General features: G+C 38.9%; 1 protein-coding gene across 2 annotated transcripts in view; it reads right to left on the bottom strand.

The window, feature by feature from the left end:
• Positions 1–3,213: 3,213 nt before the first annotated feature.
• Positions 3,214–15,193, bottom strand: part of LOC145466647 (uncharacterized) — an 18,207-nt gene continuing 6,227 nt past the window's right edge. Inside the window, exons 4-8 of one of the 2 annotated variants that reach the window (XM_081450363.1) lie at positions 11,909–12,069; positions 9,114–9,274; positions 5,852–7,184; positions 4,481–4,716; positions 4,226–4,243 (exon numbers count right to left, since the gene is read on the bottom strand). In XM_081450363.1, coding sequence (XP_081306489.1) covers positions 4,519–4,716; positions 5,852–7,184; positions 9,114–9,274; positions 11,909–12,052 — 1,836 coding nt within the window. In that variant the 5' untranslated portion in view covers positions 12,053–12,069 and the 3' untranslated portion in view covers positions 4,226–4,243; positions 4,481–4,518. Of the gene's footprint in view, positions 4,717–5,851; positions 7,185–9,113; positions 9,275–11,908; positions 12,070–15,193 lie in introns of both variants that reach the window. The other variant, XM_081450362.1, reaches the window with a different exon arrangement.

Below are 15,193 nucleotides of genomic sequence, written 5' to 3'. Positions count from 1 at the left end.
CTTGAGTCACAGTCAAGCCACATTAGTCATCTCCGATACGTTAATGACTATAAATACAGCGAAACCTCGATTTTACGAACCTTTATATAACGAAGTCCTCGGTATAACGAACGACATTCTTCGCTCCAGTAACAGTAAAATATATGGAAGAACCTCGATACAACGAAACCTCGTTATAGCGAACATATTTTGCCAGTCCCCTGGCCCTTCGTTGTATCGATGTTACACTAAATCACCCATTTCTAGTGCATGCTAGGAACTAAATAGGGAAAGAGGTTCTGAAAAACCTTCATTCAGCTAATATTGATGTGTGATCATACGATCGCTACCATCTGTTGAAGACCTAAATGTAATAACTGACCTTAAATGTAATAAACTCCTAAATGTAATAACATTTGGCCTTAAATGTAATAAACTCCAAAGTGTGACAACATTTGGACTTAAATGAAACAACGTTACACAAACGTCATCATTGACGTAACCACCTCGTTGTTTAGTAAAATAATCACGTGACACTACACACAATCCCTGTAAGCGGGAATCCTTATTCCAGCCTTTAAATTCCTTCTCATACAAACAAATTTCGATAGGTTGGTAATAGCGTGACGTTTTTGTTTCTAAATCTACTTGTTAACCAATATAGTTCCGCAGAAAATATTTTCAAGACGCCAGCGATTTATCAGTCCGTTCTTGAATCACAACCTGATCAGTCCAAACAACAATTCCAGTCAAAACTATCACAGTGGTACCGGATGCCGTGATGACAACGTCACCAGGACGCGACGCAAGGTGCATTTGAAATAGCTGTTGTCGTTTCATGGTTTAAATGCCTTTTATATCTCGATTTGGCTCTCTTGTGAGACCACACACAGCGAGTCTGGATAGTTCGATCCTTCAATCTGTCTCCTTTTTTTATATACGTAACCGTGTCTGGAAAAAAAGGTCTCAGAGTCCGATATTTTGGTCGTTTACAATTTTCCCAGTAGGATGATGTGAATCTGCTTTTTCTTTAAAAGCATCAATTGTATTATGCCCCATGGGGTAATATTTCGCAAATGACGAAGCATTTCCAAACTGTAGGTTTGAAAAACTGTTTAACAAAGAATTCCTGCTTTAATGATTGCGTTTGATTAACATAATTGGACACTGCATCCAATGAGTTTGCTTCCTGGAGCAACTACACAAATCATATGTCACAAGATGGGGCCTATGGGGATCAGCTAACACTGTATGCGGCCGCGAACTTATATAACATTGACGTTCAAATAGTATCTTCCCTGGGAGCTGGTGGGCAACATGTGTTCAGCCCGTCAGCAAGTATTGCAACGGCCACTGTGTACCTTGGACATTTTGCAGAAAATCAAGGGGAACATTTTGTGGCCTTGGAACCAGTTATGAGCGACCACGACAATGGTGAGGAGGTACTAGAAGACATCACGGAGGAATATGCGAGTAGAACTGAAGGAAACATTGACATGGGTGATACGGTTAATGATGATGACTGTGATGAAGAAATTGAACAACAAGAGGGTGCGGATGACTTGGGAGATGTTGTGGTTGAAGTTGAGGAAAGTGATCAGCCAAACGAGACAGCCTTGCAGATAATTGAGGGTGGAGAGGAACAAATAGCGCTTCAGTTTGTTCCTGATGAGGATGTTGGCTCATTGGCGTCTGCATCCAATAGAGATTGTTGCATCGAAAACCTGCCCAATGAACTTTTAGAAAAAATCTTCCAAATGGTATTGATATCATCGGCCGCTCTATTTGCCGGTAACGTGTGCCATTCATACCAATCGTTATGTGGAGTCAGTACACGGTTTAGGGCGGTGACGCAAAGGCTAACTCGAGTGTTGCCGAGGGTTTATATCTCCGGCGGAGTGCAATCTTTTGTTATAAGTGTCCGTAGCCTTATCAAGAAATATGGTACCTCAAGCGGTCTGATCATGGAATTAAAAAGCATCATTTCCGATCCAAAATGGGCCAATGCCTGGTTGGAGATTAGGAAAGACGGATACGATTGGTGTGTCATCAAAAGAATTTTTTGGAAAAAAAAGTAACTCATGGTGACCTTTCGATGAAGCAAAAAAACCGGCTAAAAAAACAAGCTTCAATGAAAAGAAGTCAACAGAACTGTTAATGTTTAAACACTGATGTTGTATCGTTACAAACTTTTTACTTTTTTTGTTAGTGTTAGTTGTGTCTAGAGAAAAGTAACAAATACTGACTTTTTGACAAAGCTGAAGAGGAAAAGAGACAAAAGAGTAACCATTCACTGCAAAGAAATGGACAGAACTGTTAATGTTTAAATGTTGATGTTGTTTCAATACATAATTTGTTTAAAAAATTACCTCCGTTGATGCATGTTAGCTGTTATAAATTTTATATCCTTGATAGCCTTGAGTTCAAAATTAATAAACTAAAATTAATAAAGTCATATATAATTACAATAAGAACTTTGTCCAGTTGAGACCCAGGATATCTCATCATTCGAAAATGAAACCATAAAATATCACTCCAATGCTTGATAGATTTAGCCAAGCCTAAAAGCAGTGCTTCCCGTTTTATTTTTAATTTAAATCTGAACTTAGAGACCATAGACAGATTAAAAATAGGATTTGAGCCCGCGATCCAGTGGAGAACAATTATCTAATCAGCGGTCAAAATAAAAGAATACGTAAGCCCGTGAAATAGTCATGTGATACTGGTCAGCGAATACCTTTTTGACAACTGTCAATTGGCCATAACATGGATGCCCAATATCAAATAGGATATAAGCTGACGATAATCTTAACGTTGACATATTTCTGGAGTATGGCCGCCAAGTTCCGCTCTGTAGCCCTTAGATTCGGGCCGCTGCAGAGCTCCGCTATAACTGAGTGCAATGACGTCATCAGTCAGGTGACAAACCCGAAAACACATGTTACTCGTTGCGATAAAAGAACCCTTTTAATGAGATGACAGATGGTGCAACAGATCACGTGGTTTATGCAATAACAGTGAGTTGATTAATGACGCCTTTGATGACGTCAATGATGACGTGATTATAAACCATCTCATTTAAGTCCAAATGTTGTCACACTTAGGTGTTATTACATTTAAGGCCAAATGTTATTACATTTAGGAGTTTATTACATTTAAGGCCAAATGTTATTACATTTAGGAGTTTGTTACATTTAAGGTCAGTTATTACATTTAGGTCTTCAACACCATCCGATATGAATTTGTCTGTTATTTCTCCAGAGACATAAACAGGAACGTAACGGTGTTAAAACTTTGTTAAACAATTTTATTTTGATGACATCTTAAATCATTTTCATAAAATCCTTGCCTCAATAACTCCAGCCTCTGGGCCGGGTCTAGTGGGCGTTCGGGGTACTGCCAATAAAGAAAGTTTAAATTTTGAATTTTGAATTTTCTAGCTGTCTGACTTGGCCTCAGAATGCCGGAAATCCCATTTCCGAGGACCAAAATTTTAACAATTTTCCGGTAAAGGATACCCCCGAAACTCTCTACAGGGGACCGCCTTCGAAGATCCGTATCTCAAATCCCCTCTTCTAAAATCCTTTAGCCGCCCCAGGGCACGGAGTCATCTTACAAAACGTCACCGTTCCAAGCAGTTGTTCACATATAAAGCCAACTGGAGATCTTGCACGTTAATTCCTTGCTTTCTCAAGAAAACCTTTTAAGGTATATGGTACATGTACTAAACATTTTGATAAGATTGTTCATAACAGAAGCATATCACCTAGCTAAGTGATATGCTTCTTTTCATAATCATCATAAGCCTAGTTCAATTCACTATTGTTACCTGAAAACTACCATTATGTAAGCCGTTGAAGAAACGTCATTCATTAATACGTACTGGACTAGAATAATCAAACTTACATGTAGTTTGGGCATACCAATGTTATATATCAAATGTATCATAAGATTATCCATCGATTTATCAAGAACGTTCTAGAAAAATTGTAATTCACAGCTTTATATGAGCGTGTGGTCTCACGGTCGCTTAAAACTGTTATACACCTGTTAGCACCTGTTATAAATTTGTTTTCCCAACAGAATCCTGCGGGGACAATTAACCTTTTTGTTAATCATTTTCTTGATGATATCTTTAATTCATTTTCATAAATCCTTGCCTTGTAACTCCGTCCTGGAGCTATCTTACACAAAGTCACCGTTCAAAGCAGTTGTTCACATGTACAGCCAACTGGACATCCTGCTAACTCATTCGCTACTTTCTCTAAAAAACACGTTAAAAGGAATATGGTATCTGCAATAAATGTTACCAAGATCTTTGTTAAAAATATTCTAAACTATTATCCTGATAACATCCTTACATGTAATGGTCATTTTCCTAAACTAAAAAAAAATCGCTTAATTCACCACTGTACAGTTAATTGAAAACATTACCATCGTGTAAGCTGCTGAAGAAACCTCCCTCCAATAATATATATTGGACTGGAATAATCAAGCTTACATGTAGTTTAAGCATACCAATGTAGCAATGACATGTCATTACACTGGTTCCTCAAGTTCTTCAATAATCTCTTCCATATTTGGTCTGGCCTCAGGATCTGATTGCAGACATCCCCGTATGAGGGCTCGAAGCAAGCGGTTTGTGACCATCGCGATTTGCTGACCACGCCTTTCAGGATCTGGTAATTCCCGGATGACCATTTCACAGAGAAGAACTCCGAAACTGTACACATCAACCTAAACGCAACGATTATAAAATAATTTATAATCCACCAAATATTTCCGCTCACGCGCGATTGGTCTAAACGCGTCACGTGACTGAATATTCCCCAACTAAAACTGGGGAATATCCGAGTGATATTCCCCAATTTTTAAAACCGCGCGTGTTGCGAAAAAGATTTGAAGGATATTAAACACAGTAGCCTCCATTTGGCGCGAAAATATGCTCGAACATTTGTCCTTGACATTATCTGTTCCTCAAAGCTCACAGTTTTCCTCGAGCTACGCTCTCGAAGAACTGTTCGCTTCTCGGAACAGATAATGTCCGCGGACAAATATTCGAGCATATTTTCACGTCAAATGGAGGCTATTGTTTACATATACCATAACACATGAAGATATATAACGGCAGTGAGGTAAGATCCATGAATAGTCATTTGTTATGAGAGTAACAAACTACTCAGTTACTCTGTGTTTTCTTTTAAACAATTATCTTCGTTACAAGCCAATGGCGGACTTAACTAAGACTTCTACAAATCATTATGTTAATATTCAATTAGCAAATTCATTTCATCTTGCTTTGATCTATGCAATATTCGTCTTTCAAAACAAACCGATGTAATTTGATTGCTATATCATAACCTTATAATATGTTTACGATGATCATCACTGTTTTAGTTTACAAAAGCTTTCGCAGCACTGTATGCAAATAACGCTAGTTGTTTTTGTTCAGATAATGCAAGGTTTTTGCTAACTGCCATTAATGTGGCTAATCCTCTGTGAAAAACACATACTACAACGGTAACACCTATTTGAAGGTTCACATTTCCCGGAGGTACATCCCTCAGTTTTAAACCTGTTGCATTTTACGTTCGCTTTTAGATCACCGAAGTTATAGTTCCACATTACACCATCTTGCCAAGATCTCAGGGGTGCTATTAAGAGTCTTCTATTCATTTCATGAACACAAAGTTGTGACATACTTTCCGCTAATCTCAAATTATCTTCTTTTGTTTTAGTGCAATTCTAATTCATTTCGTAATTCATCTCGTCATTCAATCGATTTGTTCCTTCAGCTTTTTTTATCATAGATGTGTATGTGTACACGCTACTTAATTGAAAGATGGTAAACCTTAAGCAAGTCATAGCTAACCTTGACTGTTTGATTTGAAGTGAGTGCTTCAGGAGCAATGTAAATCATGGCTCCAGGAGCAACCGTCATGGTATGTTTCATGAAATTTGCCGTTCCATAATCTGACACTTTGCCTCGCCATTGGTCACCCTGTCGCCATAATAACACATTAGCACTGCTGATGTCACGATGAATAATTGGAGAGGGCTTCTTTTGGTGAAGGTAGTTTAATGCTCGAGCCACATCCAAAGAAAGAATGGAGACTTCTGTTGCAGAGAGAGGTCTGTGGTCAAACAATGCTCGTAAACTTGATTCCATAAGTTCTGTTACAAACAAAGGACTTCCCTCGTCATTTGTTGCTCCGATGAACTGCAGCAAGCAAGGATGGCGACATCTTGAAGCAATGTCCATTTCTCGTTCAAACAAAGCACGGTTGTGTGGGGAAAGAATCAACTCGTGGATTTGCTTCACTGCTACAGAACAGCCACAGTATTTCCCCTCGACAACACTTCCCCAGCCTCCCTTACCAAGGAGTTTATCTGTCAGCTGAATTTGATCACTGGAAATGACCCAGTCAGGTGTGACCTGCCGGCGTTGGTGTTCACTCAATGCTTGCTGAGCTGCAGAAAGAGTTACCTCCAATTCATTCACCTGGTGGTCTTTTACCCTCAGTTGTCGTTCTTGTGTAGTAACTTGTCTCTGTAAGTTAGCCGTTTCGTCCTGTTTATCTCGATATTGGTCTTGTAAGTTTGTCAGCTGTTGTTCCATCTCTCTAAGTTGTCTCTGTGCACTCTCTTCTTGTTGGTCTTTTTCTCTCAGCTGTTGTTGTATCTCTCTTAGTTGTCTCTGTAAATTCTCTTCTTGTTGGTCTTTTTCTCTCAGCTGTTGTTGTATCTCCCTTAATTGTCTTTGTAAGTTCTCTTCTTGTTGGTCTTTTTCGCTGAGCTGTCCTTCCATCTCTCTTAGTTGTCTCTGTAAATTATCTTCTTGTTGGTCTTTTTCTCTCAGCTGTTGTTCCATCTCTCTTAGTTGTCTCTGTAAATTCTCTTCTTGTTGTTTCTTTTCTCTCAGCTGTTGTTGTATCTCCCTTAAATGTCTTTGTAAGTTCTCTTCTTGTTGGTCTTTTTCCCTGAGCTGTCGTTCCATCTCTATTAGTTGTCTCTGTGAATTCTCTTCTTGTTGGTCTTTTTCTCTCAGCTCTCGTTCCATCTCTCTTAGTTGTCTCTGTAAATTCTCTTCTTGGTCTTTTTCTCTCAGCTGTTGTTGCATCTCTCTTACATTTAAATGCCTTTTAAGTTCACCTCTTTCTGATCTTTTTCTCTCAGCTGTTGTTCCATCTCTCTTAGTTGTTCCACTGTATTCAAAATTTAGAAAACGTTCTCTGGTTAAAATAGTTTAAAATTACGAGATTTCAATTGCCAGTCTGCAATCTTTGACAATCTTTGACAAATTGAGAATAAAAAGATATACGGTAAAAAGTGTGAGGTAGAAAAAATTAAAATAAGAACAAAAAGATACTTGTGAGGATTCCAATGGATTTCTTCACGCGAAAATTTCCCTTGTCGATTACATGGGCGTTATTAAAGTCAATAGAATGGCCGTTCAGCCATTCGTGAATGACAATGTTTGAACCTTTTCTTTTTTATAGGTTTTTGTGTTGTCATATGTTCTTTCTTCCTGGTTTGTAAACACATTCAAGTTTCTCCCATATAGTTCCACGGACAGTTTGCACAGGGAATTATATAAGGTACACCTTATATGATTCCCTTATAACACAATGCAGAATTAACCCTTTCGCCTCGTTTGTGTGTCAAGCCACTGATAACTGCAATAACAGCTATTATGCAATATACTGCACATGAACAAATGACGTTATCACTTTCCTCAATTACATAATACATAAACGTAAATATCTCTAAAACGAAAAAAGATATTCCAAAACGGAAAACGCCATTCTTCTTTACTTCAAAAAGCTTTCCAATTAAACAGTCATTATTGTTTTTCCTTCATAGGCACTTAAACGACCCACGAAACGTGGGTACACACTTAAATCGACATGAAGTTGTCATGTTAGGCAGCAGAATTACCACCAAAAACCTATTGACAGACCGACTGACAGAGTGAGTACGGATTCGGTTAACGTGTTTACATTTTTTTTTACCCCCAGTTCAGGCCAGGTGATGATTCATTTGGGAGGTTACAATTGTTCTGACTGTACATGGTGTAACTCTATACAATCAGTTACGTGTGGCAAATTGCACAATTGCAACCCGTCAAATGAATCATCACCTGGTCTGAATTGGGGGCAACCAGGATGTAAACAGGTACATCGAATCCGTCTATTATGTCTTTTAGCTACACTATCAGACGTCAAAAATCGAATTTGAAAATCTAAAATTTCAAAGAAAAAGCTTTCTTATCAATGGACAAAAATGTTAATTTAAAGCCATTCACATAACAGGGACGTCACAAAGACGAGGCTTCATAGGGTATTTCTTCATACAATATCTATCAACATGCAAATTCTTATCCCTCCCTTCAGCCAAGAAAAGATATGCCCCTCGACCTAGTTTCCTTACTTCCTCGACCTAGTGGATTGTCCCCTTATTTTTGAAACTGCTGAATGTAACCTGGTAATTTAACTTTCCAATTTATCAATGTCTACCCTAGCAGCAAGATAAAACGCATTTTTAGGTTTAGTCACGTGAATGATGAAAGTTTGCTTGAAATATGTTTCATGACAAGTGTAATTCTAGGTCATGTAGCCCTCTCCCAAACTTCAAATTGACAAAGATAATTGAAATTCAAATTTTTCAGGTGCAAGAATAATGGGAAGGTTCTTAGTATATTATATAATCAAATATTGCGATTGCTTTAAATTGTTATTATCGTTTTTGTTCAAATATGTCCCCAAAAGCATTCGGTTATTAGACAGTATCAGCTCGTACTCTTTTCTCAAATGTTGTCAAAATGAACTTCCTGTGATTACCCTCAGCTTAGGGGTGTTAGTATGTTCTTAAAATATGGGCTTATCTCAGCCTCAACGATCTTACGCATGTGCGTGGGGCTTTAGCAACCGAAATTACATAATGAACTTGTTTATAGCAGTTCAGGACACAAAATAATTGCACATTGTAGGACTACAGCAAACATTTTTTTCTCTCATGCGAATATATGGCAAGGCTAAATGCCTTGACACTTGATCTAAATCAACTTTGTCGTTACATTTCATTCAACATTCATAGGAAACACAACAGAAGAACATCTGTGAAACAATTCATACCTTTCAACGTGAAACCTCGCATCAGTAGCTGGTGTGTTGGAATCAAAGCGAGAGTCTTGTCGGCAGTGCTCCAGTAGAGTGAAAAAACCTCTCCCAGGAGGGCAAGTAAAGTATCTCACTCCACCAAATGTGCCATCTGAGCATAGAGACTCTTCATCTTCCTTTAAAGTCACAAACAATTTGCTACGTCAACAACTGCTGTTTAAGGCTGGTTTTCTCTAGAGCATGAGCATGAGCATAAGCACAAGCACAAGCACAAGCACAAGCACAAGCACAAGCACAAGCACAAGCACAAGCACAAGCACAAGCACAAGCACAAGCACAAGCACAAGCACAAGCACAAGCACAAGCACAAGCATAAGTGAAAACAGCTGCGAAATAAACATAAGCATAAGCATAAGCACAAGAAAAACAGAACTGTTCGTTTTTCTTGTGCTTATGCTGATGCTTATGTCGAGCGCGTTACTAGTGAAAACTGCACAAGACAAATAAGTGGGTTCGTTCTTCTTATGTTTCTACTTATGCTTATGTTTATGTCGCGGCTGTTTTCACTTGTGCTTATGCTTGTGCTTGTGTCAGCCTTTAGTGAATACTAAACCTCGGGTTATTCCATTTCTACAATGGAGGACAAAAATCCTTGGAACCGCAGTTATGGAAAACCTTGCTTCCACATCTTTAACTTATCAAATAATCAGATGTAGCGTAATATGAACTTCTCTAACCACATGGATACCGAGAATGGCCCCCCCTCCCCCCTCCAAACAATGTTGGGATGAAGAAACAAGAAGAAATTTGAAAACGGCGTTTTCACTCTGAAAACACAAAAAATAATGTTTATCGTCCACACTTAGCTGGAGAAATTTGAAAACGCAACAATCGCCGGTCATTTTGGATTTGTATTTGAGGAAAAATCGGACTGCGGTATCAAATAATTATCATGACGTCATCGTTTTTGAAAAGCTGCTTTTTCAAAATGTTTTCCGTGCACACCAAAACGCAAAGCTTTGCTTCTTTCTGGTCTGACTTTATTAAACGGTATCAGTCTTTCTCCAAAAAGCCCCCCAGACTTTCCAAGAACGAATTTTTTTAAGGCGTAATAAATAGTTGGTCTTCTTGTTCAACCCTAAACCACTACATTCTTGCTATTAAGTACTTTCTTCATTGCAAAGCATTTAAGTGCCCCTGAAACGAAATTTACTTATCTGAGACTGATTTTTTTCTTAATAATGAAGTTTGAACCTTATTGTCAAATGCTGTCAACTTTTTTTTCGCGAACGGTGCGCGGAAATGCTCTTTTAGCTGCTTAATGTGGACATGTTGAGCTCAAAACAAGCGGCCATCTTGGCACGGCTAAAACAGCCTTGTAATGTCAGTGGTTTTATTACTTTCATAGCGCGCCGAGAAGAGTGAACATGGAAAAGAAACTAGCCGTTTATGCTCATGAATCTAATCCCTAGGACATCCCAGAGCTCCAAGGTAGTCAATAACAGTAACTTGCAAGGAGGCCCGATTCTGTGGCTTTTTTTTTTTTAACTGGATACCTGTATTTACAGGATATTTCTATGAAGTGCGATGTACACAGCTCTTCAAGGGTCGTCGAGACGCAAACTGATCAAATCAAACTGATTTCAGAGTGATCACGAACTGAAATGAAATCCATGCTAGTGAATGTGGTTGATTCATGACCGATATCTAAACTGAAAGTAAACTGGGCATAAATCCTCTAGACTGAGAGCGACCTTTACGACCTTTAAAAATATCAAGCGGAGAGCTTTTGTTTGAATCAACCACTTCGAATCTTGAATCCTGCCTCGAGCTGTGGACTTTAATTGAGCGCCAAGGTTTAGGCTTTAAATACTCCTCCAAAGTTAACGTGATTGCGTCGCATTTGGCTTCACTCCGACCAACATTTCAATGAAACATTCAACAAAAGCCTATTCGGTAATTCAAAGATCTTGTTTTTGCTTTCTTTCTTGCAAATTGAAATGCAACAGTACACCTTGGAACGGACAATTTGTTCTTTGCGTTTCGCCGACAAGATTTCATTACAGACATCGCTCTTGGTTTATCGCTCCGTGATAACTTTTACAATCTGCTACTCTTGACAATAGCAACAACTGGAAGTGTAAGGAAAGCCCATTTTATGGAGAGAACTCCTTTAAAACTTATCTGCTCAGTCGCTTTTATTTAAGGCCACGAGAGAAAGCGTGACAGTGTCACAAGGCCACTGAAGCCGTTTTTTAATCTTAACAAGAGAAGTCCGTTTTATTTGACGATATTTCTCGAGATTTTTCGTCCGCCATTAGTGGTGCATGATCCTACCTATATCGCGCAGTAATGGGGGTTGGAACTAGTAAAATTGTGACGTCATACTTGCTACGCAAACCTCCACATGGCTTTGAATGTGACTGAGGGTTCACATTCTTTGACGAGGTTTTGTAGGTTCCTCCGAATTAATCTGCTCCTCTCTATTTTGGATCAAAGGTTGTGAAACATCCAATGTCAGTTAGCGGATCAAGGTAGCCACAAATCTGAGAATGAGTAAGCTGGTACTCCGGCGGATTAACACGAGGTATAAATAGCGTACCGTGGTCGCATCATTTTCGAGATCGATCAAAGAAGTTTTTCATGAGGTTTTGGTCTTTCCTCTCACGGCAAAAAATCCGTAGTGCCAATTTTTAGGGCAAAATGATTCTCCCTACACGGCCCTGACACTTTGCATATTGTATGAATTCTAACAGTTCGGCATAGCATTATCCCGACTATATCTGGTTATCAATTATTTAAATTCTTACCAATTCCAGACCTGCCACCAGCTTATCCGGAATCTGTGGAAGAAATCCAATCCAACGAATGACGCCATATCGGGGAAGAGCATCTGACATAGGAACCTCTACCATGGAACCCACTTCCAAACCATGAGGGAACTCAACTGCCATTTGAGTATCCTCGAAACCTCGATGAAAAACAAGAAGATCTAAGAGCTTTGAACTGGATCTTAATCCTCAAAATCACTTTTTTCGGATGAAAGGCCTGGCGCAACAAAGTGAAAGCTTTTGAAAAATAGTGGCGCAAGCCACGAAAAGGTCAAGATTTGCGTGAGTCAAAGTGCGCGGGAATTTTCCCAATCACATTTTATCCGCATGCCTGGACGAATTCTGTACATAGATCGTTTTCATAGTCACGTAATAAAACTAAATAAGACAGTTCTCCAAGTGTTAGGCCTGTGCGTTTCTCCAAACTTCAGATATTCGTCGAAATGTTTCGCAGATATTTACAGAGGCCCAGTATGAAAACGCCATGTTGGTGTACATCTGTGGTACAGCAATATGGCGGCCGGAAAATGTGTAAACATCTTGAACTTACTTTGGCTATCTAGGTGACTGATTATCAGTACGGAAGAAACAAGCATTTACATAAGCCCTTTTCCTAACGCTCTAACTTCTAAAAACGCTCAAAATCGTGAGATAAGTATATATTTTTCAACAAACTCAATCACAGCCTTGTGTCGTACACCTCCATAACCCTGAATTTCAAAATGCTCTCGACTGGTTTCCAAACGAACACTATTGAGCTGTAAAACTGTAAACAGATATTAACATAGATCTTATGCCTGATAAGGATAAAAACTTTGGCGGCTCTTTAGTTTTGGATTTTAGAAAGTGATGACGTCACGTGAAAACGATCTATAGATAGGATCTGTGTAAATAAGGGGTATCCAATGGTCTTTGCCATCATTTGCGAGCATGCGAGCAGTGCGTTTACTTTTGCGAGCACAAGCAGTGATCAAATTTGTCTTACGAGCAGCGAGCACTTGAGAAAATGTAGATGGCGAGCATCGAGCACTTCGTAAATTTTCCGCTAGTTGGAATTTCTTTTTTAAATTAAAAGGAAAAGTTGTTTTGTGCCAAGTAATCTGGCTGACACTTCCAAAAGAGGACAATACGCACAAAGCTAGAGGCAGCATGTTAGGATCTTATCGCGGCTCAACCAATCTCAGCCGCTTACTGCGCTAACAGCCAGTATGCCTTGTTTGATGCCAAATTACGTCACTTAGCTTCACATGCGTCAGTGGACTAACGCTTAAGGAGATCTAAAGCCAGTCTCTATTCGCAAGAAAAACCTAAATGCTAACAGACTACAGAATCCGAGCACGCCAGCAGTTGCAAAAATTTTGCGAGCACGAGCAATCGAGCACTCATCTAATTTTTGCGAGTAATTCGAGCAAAGGCCCAATTTTGAGAGCACTTTTAAATTGAATGGGACTGTTCGATACCTCTGAAATAAACTCGAATGTATCGGGCCAAAATAAATATGATTCACGCAAAAAGGCCAAAGTGGCTGAAAATTTTAAAACCTCTTGCTCTTTTTAGACAAGACTCAAAGCAATCATCAGGACAAAAAAAATATTCAATCAAAAAGAGCAAAGTGTTCCGAAATTAAAACGCTTATAAAACCGGGCTATCTTATCTTCGTAAAACGGCTATCAACCTCACATAATCATATCGAGAATACGGCATAAATAAATATTTTCTTTCATTTTATTGTGCTCAGCCTTGAAAAACTCTAATATGTAAAAATTGGCCTAAGATTTGACTCCCAGTGGGTAGTCACCAGTTTCCTAGCTACTTATAACTGTCATAACTGCCTGGTCTCTGCGCATAGCAGACAGTTTGCCTCCATCGTGGATTACCATACAAGTAAAAGTTGTGTTTACTATTTCCAATGCATCCTGCCTAATCCTGAAAAATATTACTGCACATCTTAACAGTTCTGTATAAAAAAGGGTGGGTAAATACATAGTTAGTAGAGTCTCCTCTACTAACTATGGTCAATATGACAATAAGGAAGGTTTAGATAAAGGGTGATAGACGAAACCTCTAATGGTACTTATCTCAAGTGGCAATTCTTAGCGAAACGAGAGGAGCACGAAATGCCTGAAACCTCATTCACTGGTGTAAAAGAAAGTGAAAGAACTCCAGAAAGGGCAACAAAATAAGATAGTTTAACAATACTTTTTGCACTCTCCATCACTACTTGATCGAGCCCCAATCTAAGCAGTAAAGTCCAGAAATTGTGCAACAAAAACCAAACTATGAAGACATGATTGATCATCGCAGTTATGCACACAACTTAAGAGTCACTGACAAAATATCGACAATGGCTGGCGAGGTTAGAAAAATTGAAAATCCTGAAACTTTGCCTAAAGAACGCTTTAAGGGAGCCACTTTCGAAAGTATTAGTCCGATTTTCTTAGAATTTAAAGTCTTCGAGAAATTCGCAAAAAACGTAAATATAGCTTTTTGCCTCATTAAATATGCAAAAAATTTCTGCAAAATTGACAAAGTTCTCGGTATTCGCTTTGAAACAATTTACAAAACTAGAACTCGGGGTAAACTTAGCATAAGAGCTTTACTTTTCTTCTATCTAACAATAGGAAGTTTTAAATTTTTCAAGGATTTTGAAGGATTCCGTCGACCGTTGAAGAATTGCCTTTTCAAGCCCCTATGAAAAAGGCAAAAATTGCGTAGTTTTACGGGCTTAAGACGCATCTTGGTATGTCCGATATGGAACTAAAACAAGTACTGTGCAAAAGAGTGTCGTTTCTACTATAATAATATGGAAGAACATTTCTGGGCAATCGAAGTGCACACAGGTAAAATGCAAAAGTTCGCGACAGTCTCTTCTCAAATTTGCATAATGAGGTATGTTCAAAGAACTCTATACTGTTGAGCACTCTAGTCTGTTTTTGTTCCATTGTGGGCCAGGCTTTGTGGGAAATATACAAAAAGAGATCTCGTTAAAACGCTCCAGGTATTTACCCACGACATTTCATTTCCGTGAGGAGATAGGGCGACTTCGTGCGCGCAAGAAAAACTGCGTGCCGGGGGAGGGGTTTGTAAAAATTTGTCTTGTCAAAAAGCATGTGTGGGAGAGGGAGGGGAGCTTGATCGCGCGCTGGATGACGTTACTGGTACCGGTTCAACGGTACGATCACATTGCGAAAAACGATTTGAAAAAAACTTTGCTAAAGACGCTAAAATTCTCCGACTGTCGTGAAAGTATTCGAAAACATATTC

This window comes from Orbicella franksi, chromosome 13 (assembly GCF_964199315.1).
Source record: "Orbicella franksi chromosome 13, jaOrbFran1.1, whole genome shotgun sequence".
Lineage (NCBI taxonomy): Eukaryota > Metazoa > Cnidaria > Anthozoa > Scleractinia > Merulinidae > Orbicella > Orbicella franksi.
Note: the sequence above shows the minus strand (reverse complement) of the source record. Positions and strands in the feature narration are given on the sequence as shown.